This window comes from Onychomys torridus, chromosome 18 (genome assembly GCF_903995425.1).
Source record: "Onychomys torridus chromosome 18, mOncTor1.1, whole genome shotgun sequence".
In the NCBI taxonomy this organism is placed as follows: Eukaryota; Metazoa; Chordata; class Mammalia; order Rodentia; family Cricetidae; genus Onychomys; species Onychomys torridus.
Window position 1 is genome coordinate 63,004,185 of NC_050460.1, and position 8,090 is coordinate 63,012,274.

Below are 8,090 nucleotides of genomic sequence, written 5' to 3' on the forward strand. Positions count from 1 at the left end.
TGGCCATGGGTTGTTTTGGGTTTTTTTGTTTTTGTTTTTCAACTGTGAAATAGAGGTTATAACCCTGAAGGTGATTGAAATGGTAAGAACAACCTAAGACAGGTAGGCAGGAGGATCAGGGTTCAAGACCAGCCTTGATTACATAGCCAAGTGGAAACCAGCCTGGACTACACAGGGAGACCCTGTCTCAAAAGACAGGAGCTGGAGAGAAGGCTCCAAGGCTGAGAGCACTTGTTCTTGCGGAGGAGCTGGGTTCGGTTCCCAGCACCCACGTGGCAGTGTACAACCCTCTGAAATGGCAGTTCAAGGGGGCCCTCTTCTGACCTCTGCTGGCACCAGGTACATACATGGTACACAGATATACATGTAGACAAATACTCATACACATAAAATAAAATGTAAAAACCAAGTTATATTTAATATTTTTCTATTTATTTTATCCTAGTTAGGTTTTCTATTGCTATGATGAAACACCATGACCAAAAAGCAAGTTGGGGGGCTGGAGAGATGATGGCTCAGTGGTTAAGAGCACAGACTGCTCTTCCAGAGGTCCTGAGTTCAGTTCCCAGCAACCACATGGTGGCTCACAACCACTTGTAATGAGATCTGGTGCCCTCTTCTGGCCTGCAGGGACATATGAAGGCAGAATACTGTATACATAATAAATAGATAGATAGATAGATAGATAGATAGATAGATAGATAGATAAAAAAAAAGCAAGTTGGGGAGGAAAGAGACCATTCCACTTATATTTCCACATCACTGTTCATCATCAAACTCAGGGCAGGAACTCACACAGGGCAGGAACCTGGAGGCTAGAACTGATGTAGAGGCCATGACTGTTTACTGGCTTGCTTCCCGTGGTTTGCTTTCTTATAGAACCCAGAACACCTGCCTAGGCACCGCACCACCCACAATGGGCTGTGTGGTGGTTTGAACAGGAATGACCCCATAGACTCGTGTGGTGAATGCTTGGCCCATAGGGAGTGGCACTATTAGGAGGTGTGGCCTTGGAGTGGGTGTGGCCTTGCTGGAGAAAGTGTGTCACTGTGGGGGTGAGCTTTGAGGTCTCATATATGTTCAAGTGTGGTACACAGTTGCATTCTTGTGATATTTTGGTGAAGAAAGTGGCTGGTTTTTGCCCTTGTCCGAAAAGTCTGCCTGGCGGTAAATTGAAGAGTTTTGGACTAATTCCATTGGCAAAGGAAATTTCAAAACAGCCTAGTATTGACTTGGTTGTGTGGTTATTAGTGTTCATTCTTATACAGATCTAGAATCAAAAGGAGCAAGCTGAACAAGAAAAAATACAAAATTTACAATTTGAGGAGAAAGGGGTACCAGAAAGTAGAATGGATCTAAGTTCTGTGTTCAAGGAGAAAAACAGATTAAGAAACGGAATAAAGGGAGTTGTGACCTCAGAACAAGATCCCACCCAGCTAAATTTCCAACTTGTGCAAAGGAATTAAAGAAAGTCATAGTGTAGTGGGCAGCCATTCCAGCTTTGACCTGGAAGTTCCAACCCTCATTGAGGCTTCAGCAATGGTCATGCCTACAAGGCGGGGCTGAGAGAGGACGATGAAGACCTGGGTTCCAGAGGCATGGGCTTTCTTGGTTCCTGGACCCTGGATGCTGGAGGTAGACCAAGCAGAGTTCTCCAGAGAACACCGCCGGACTGCGCCACGCCTTTCCCAGACTCTGTAATCTATCCCTTCACTTGTAAGTTACCCACAAAATAAACCTCCCTTTTAACTACATGGAGTGGCCTTAATAATTTCACCAGTGTGAAATTATCATAGAGCCAGCTGTGGTAGGGCACACATTTAGTCCCAGCCCTCAGAAGGCAGATTCAGGCAGATCTCTAAGTTTGAGGCTAGCCTGGTCTACAGATGGACAGCCAGGCTTAGGCAGTGAAGGAAACTGGAAAAACAGGAAGCTGGTGAAGATGTGATTGAATGGGGGGGGGTCATGTTCCAGCCCTAACAAGCAACAGAACTTGGCAACTTTGGCCATGTGGTTCTGGCTCTAGAGTCAAGGATAGGAGAAACGGGTTATGGAATCTCCCTCTGAGACTAAGAAAAGCCACTGAAGCCAGGTGTGCGTCAGGGGTGTCCCTGCATGGAGGCCCAGAGAGGAGGCCATTGTGTGAAGCTGTGAAGGTGAAGCCTGGATTGCCTTGGAGACCCCCAAAATGTTGGTGATGCCAGAGTCATGGGACACCTGCCGAGGAGAGCTGCTATCAGGGAGTGGAACCAGCCCAAGAGAGAAGTGTGTTGCCGTCAACCAAGGTTGGTGAAAGGAGCTGGGGATCTGAAGAGTGCTTTGACGTCAGACACGGAGGTGCAGAGTTTGGAGTTTGCCCAGCTGGTTTCAGTCTTGCTTTGGTCCAGTGTTTCCTCACGATGCTCCCTTTCCTCCATTTTGAAATGGTAATGTACGCCCTGTGCCATTATATGTTGGAAGTACGTGATCTGTTTTTTTATTTTGATTTTATAGGGGATTACAGTTAAGAGATTACATGAGTCTCAGAAGAGACTTTGAACTTCAGACTTTTAACATTGTTGAGACTGATAGACTACGGGGACTTTTGAAGTGGAACTATATGCATTTCATATAATGTTATGGCTACAAGCCTATGGGGGCCAGGGAGTGGAATATGGGGGTTTGAATGTATGTGGCCCCATAAACTCATGTATTTGAATGCTTGGCCTACAGGCAGTGGCACTATTAGGAAGTGTGGCCTTGTTGGAGTGGGTGTGGCTTTGTTGGAGGAAGTATGTCACTGTGGGGGTGGGCTTTAAAGTCTCATATATGCTCAAGATACCTCCCAGTGTGACACACAGTTGCTTCTGCTGTCTGTGGATCAAGATGTAGGATTTTCAGCCCCTTCTCCAGCACCATGTCTGCCTGCATGCTGCCATGCTTCTCGACATGAAAATAATGGGCTAAACCTCTGAAACTATAAGCCAACCCCAATTAAATGTTTTCCTTTATAAAAGTCGCCATGGTCATGGTGTCTCTTCACAGCACCCTAAGACAAGCTGGACCTTCTCCTTTGATCACTAATTAAGAAAATGCCCAACAGCGGCAGTTCTCAACCTGTGGGCCACAACCCTTTGGGGGTTGCCTAAGACCATTGGAAACCACAGGTATTTACATTATGATTCATAACAATAGCAAAACTACAGTTATGAAGTAGCAATGAAAATAATTTTATGGTTGGGGGTCACCACAACCTGAGGAACTGTATTAAAGGGTCGCAGCATTAGGAAGGTTGAGGACCACTGATCTAAAGGCCTGCCTACAGCCTGATCTTATGGAGGCATTTTCTTAATTGAGGTTCCCTCCTCTCAAATGGTTTTTTTTTTTAATGTGTCAAGTTGACATAAAACTACCCAGCACATAGTGTGTGTGTGTGTGTGTGTGTGTGTGTGTGTGTGTGTGTGTGTGTGAACACATGCATGTATACACACATACATGTGGTGTTCAGACAACTAGTGGATAACTCATACGGGTCAGACACTCCTTCCATCAAATGGGCCCTGGGGATCAAACTCAAGGGGTCAGGGTTGACCACAAGTACCACCCTGCTGGCTCCGAAAATAATTTTAATTCTAAAGGCAGCTGGGTTGATGGCAAGAGTCCTGTAACCCTTGGGAGAATGAAGCAGGGCCACAAGTTCAAGCCCCATCTAAGCAACTTATCGAGGACCACAGGAAATGAAAAAGGACAAAAATTCACTATACACATGTATGAAACTGTTGAGCAATAAGAAGCTAAATTATTAAAAATTAAATTGAGATCTTTCTGGGGCCAGTGAGGAAGCTCCATGGGTAAAGATACTTGCCATCAATTCTGTCTACCTGAATTTGATACAGAAGCCCCATGAGAGATGCACGCTGGAGCACACATGCACACACACACACACATGTGCGCGCACATGCCCACGCGGGCACACACACAAATAAATAAAATATAATTTAAAAACATTTTAAAAGAACCATTTCTGAAAAATTAAATTGAAAATGAGAACTTTTTTTTCAAATGGAAAAAAAAACAACCCTACCAACCTTGTCTGAAAATGAAAAATAAAGGGGCGGAGCTACTGCTCAGTGGTGGAGTGAGTTCTTGCCTGCCATGCTCAAGGACCTAGGTTCAATTCCCATCACTGAGGGGAAAAATTATTGCATGAGTGTGCACTTGTAGACACACACAGAGACAGACAGACAGACACACACACACTCACAGCAAACAGCCGTCTCAAACACTCCCCGCATTTGTTCTAATGACAAATCATTACAAGTCATCAGGAAATATTTATTGAGCACCTGCACTGGGACGTGGTCCCTGCTCTTCGGAGGTTTACCCTCTGAGTGGATTCAGGGAAGAGGCCAAAATACATATTCGGGAGGGAGGCGGGCAGCGAAGGGCAAACAGTCCAGACCAGAATGTTACAGAAACAGAGGTGTTTGGGGTCAGACCCAGTAAGTGCTTCGACACCCACAGAGACTCAATTCTGGGTAAGGGTCAGCCATGGCCGGTTAAGTTTGCTTAGCCCTGGAGGCACCATCCTGGCCTGGCTCCTTGTACACCTGCCGCTCAAAGGGCGGAGAAATGGGAGGGGTCACTGATGACTTCAGCCGCCAGGGTCCCCACCACACACTGGTACCACAGGGATGCTCACTGCTCTGGGAGGCCTATCTCACCACCAGGGACCCACCCTAGAACCACGAGGAGGATGGCTGTCACTGGAGCTGCCTGAGGTAGAACCAGGGAACCCCATTTAGTGTACCCCTTCCCTTCCAGGTGCCCAGAGATGCCTCCTGCTTACCTGGGGGTATTGGGGGGGAGAGTCTGGAGAGGGAACAGCAGCAGAGTGCCAGGTGAACCCTCAAAAATAGAGGGGCAGCTGGCAGAGGGACTCACAGGGGAGGCAGGCTCCCCAGGGGTGGCAAAAGGTGGGGGGCATTCCCTGTCTTCACAGGGCTGAGCGAGTGTCGAGGGTCAGGACACTACAGTTGGGTCCTAACCAGGCTAAGCCTCATCCCTGTTCTAAGCTATGATCACTTCACTGTCACCCTGGCCAGCCTTAGAGGTGGTGACAAGGAGACCCCAAAGTCTCACTCAGTTGGACCCCCTTCAAAGTGCTATTCAGGCCTGAGGATCACCCCCATGAGACAGGTGGAAAGAACCAGGCCATTTAGGGAAAGTATCACCCAGATAGGGGATGGAGGTGGGTTGGGGGAGGGGTGTAGCTGGCATGAAGCCAGTCCGACCTTCCCTCCAGGATAGGGAAAAGAGTTTGGGTTCAGAAGAGCTTAAATAATAGTCTACATAATAAAAACCCCACCACTAAGGGGCCTAATATCATACTACTTTGGTTCTTTTAAATAACGCTAAGGTTGGAGGCTGGAGGAGGGCAGGCAGAGTATATACAGGAGAAGTTTAAATTAAAACACAAATAATAATTAAGACACACAGAGTGAAGGAAGGCCTAAGGCAGAAGGTGGGGAAGGAGCCTCCTGGCCCACCGCAGAAGAAGGTGAGGCCTCCTGTGCGCACATTAGGGCTTCCTCTTGCAAAAGACCAGCCGGCGTTTCGAATGATAGAAATCTGTGCAGAGAGAACAAATGTCAGGCCAGAGGCCACCCTTCCCGAGAGTCAAAGGGACATGTGGCTACGCTGGGGAACTGCACCTCCCTACAGCTGGGGGGGGGGGGGGCTGCCTCTGTCTGCCTAGATCAAAACTCTAGGGTCTTAGATCCCCTAGAACTGGAGTTATAGGAGGTTGTGAGCCATCCCACATGGGTGCTGGGAAGCGAACTCGGGCCCTCTGCAAGAGCAGTGAGTGCTCTTATCTGCTGAGCCATCTCAGCAGTACTGAGGGGTGGTGTGGCCATACCAAGCCAGCACTCTATTGCAAAGGCACGCCCCCAGCACTTCCCTAGCGGGTTCTAGGCCAGTGCTCTGCTGCCAAACCCCACGCTACCCTGGGCGTTCCTCCTGTCAATGCAGAGAAAATGCCCAGATCTTGTGAGTGCCATCACCACCTCTCAGCCGGGGTTCCCTTCCCTCACCTTCGGAAGCAAGGCAAGAATGGTTCGGTGCTGGGGGATGTCTGGAATGTTCTCTGCAAAGGCTTTGATCTACAGCCACTGTTATTGAGAGCTCCGAGTAAGATTAGTACCCCATCAATATCAGCAAATTGGGCTTGGCTGCAGACTTGTGTGACCCTCAAGTCTCCCCTCTCCAGATCTCCTGCAGGATCCTCCCTCCCTGTACCTGTCCTTACCTGTCAGGCTGGTCTGCCTCCGTTTGCGGCCCTGAGAGGTTCCGGGTCCACCTGGGGAGTCCTCAGGCCGCTCGGGGGCGTGAGGCACCAGAGTGCAGGACAGAGACAGGGCCACGTGGTCCTCCGGAGCTGACCCCTGCAGCAGGGCAGAGGAGGTACCAGGCCGCCTGTCTCCTCCCAGGTCGGCACGGCCACGGGACCCAGGGCTCAGGTAGAGCTTGGGCAGCCCTAGGTCCCGGACACGCTCCCAGGCATAGTTGCCCTCCAGCGGTGTCTCGGTGACAAAGTCGAAGTTCCACCGTTCCCGGGCCTCCTGGAGGCAGCTGGCCATGAGCGCGTCACAATCACGGCTCAACTGCTCGCTGTCCACGGGACCGAAGAGACGACGGCACACCTTGCTCCTGTGTGGGACGGGTCGGACATCACTGGGATCGGACATGGTGGTGCCTGTGGCTGAAACCCAAGAAGACCCAGGTCACTATGGAAACCGCACCACATGTCACAATCTTCCTGCTCCCTCTCCTTCCTCCCAGGCGCCATTCCACCACCTTGTAGAACCCCACAGCACCAAGAGACCCAAAGTGGGTATTGAGTTCAGCCAGCCCTGCGCCTCAAGGTCACAGCTGATGTCCACAGAGGCCAATGCATTGCAGAAGTAGGGGGATCACAGTCCTGTTTACACCAGGGCTACTACCCGCTAAAATCAATGTCTTGTGCTAAAATGTCCTTCGTGGGTGTGAACACCCCAAATACGTGTGGATTGCCAAGGTCCAATGGTTTCCCAAACACACCCCATACCCCCCACACCACTGGCAGCTGGGCCAGTCTCCTATCCTGCTACCCTTTGCGGGGGTAATTCCCTCCAGCCAATCAAAAGTGCTCTGGACTTTGGGATAAGACACATAAACTGGGGCTGCTACTTAGCACCACAGTTAAAAGGTTACTTGGTGTCTCCGGCCTCAGTTTCTTAGCCAGTATAGCTGTGGCAGCATGCTCGGGTAGCTGGCAAGGTGGCTGGGAAAGGGGGCGGGGGACATTGGAGTCAGACTGCCTGGATCAGAAGCAAGCCTTTGCTGGGTGACCCCAAATATGTACCTTAACATCTCTGGGCTCTGTTTGAGAGCAGATACGAGGATGCTCGAAATTAGCGTAGGCGACCCTGGGAAATGGATGTGGTGGCATGCCTGCCTCTCTGGCCCCATTCTGACAGAGCTGCCTCCTCACCCCTCCCCAGCCCCTCCTCCTTCAGTCTGCAGCTGACAGGTGCTACCTGTGGAGGCATTATCCTAAGGGTGCCAGGAGGCAGTAGCCTCGGGGAGTAGGGCTCCATCTCTCTCCCAGGCTAAGCCACATCCTGCCAGGCTGATGGATAATCTGCAGTCTAGACACCTCCCAGGCCTGCCTACCGCCTGTGCCCAAGGAACTCGTTTTACAGGCACAGAAAATCAAAGGTGGCTGGTTGAGGGAGCAAGGGATACCGGAGGGGCCCGGGCCACTCCTGCCTGCTCTGGCCCGGCTCCAATGCTGGGGGATGCAGGTCCTAAGGAGGACTGGGTTCTCCTGGGCAGTCCAGCCCTCCAGTCTTTGAGCTTGCACGGTCTGCCCAGTAGCTTCCTAGGCTCTCACCACACACACCCTCAGCTCCTCAGGATTTGCCCAACGCTGCACTCAGATCAGAATAAGGCAGGAAGCCAGAAGAGATAAAGAGACCCACCCCCAAGGGTCTGGGGCTCAGATGCTAAACCTAGCAAGCAAGATGCTCAGTCAAACTGGGTGTGGTGGCACACCCCTGTAATCACAG

At 50.5% G+C, this 8,090-nt stretch overlaps 1 protein-coding gene across 1 annotated transcript in view; it reads right to left on the reverse strand.

Moving 5' to 3' along the window:
• Positions 1-4,300: 4,300 nt before the first annotated feature.
• Cdkn1a (cyclin dependent kinase inhibitor 1A) overlaps positions 4,301-8,090 on the reverse strand; it is a 6,964-nt gene continuing 3,174 nt past the window's right edge. The window contains exons 2-3 of the mRNA XM_036167946.1: positions 6,290-6,742; positions 4,301-5,610 (exon numbers count right to left, since the gene is read on the reverse strand). Of these exons, the coding sequence (XP_036023839.1) occupies positions 5,561-5,610; positions 6,290-6,728 (489 nt within the window). The 5' untranslated portion in view covers positions 6,729-6,742 and the 3' untranslated portion in view covers positions 4,301-5,560. The remainder of the gene's footprint in view (positions 5,611-6,289; positions 6,743-8,090) is intronic.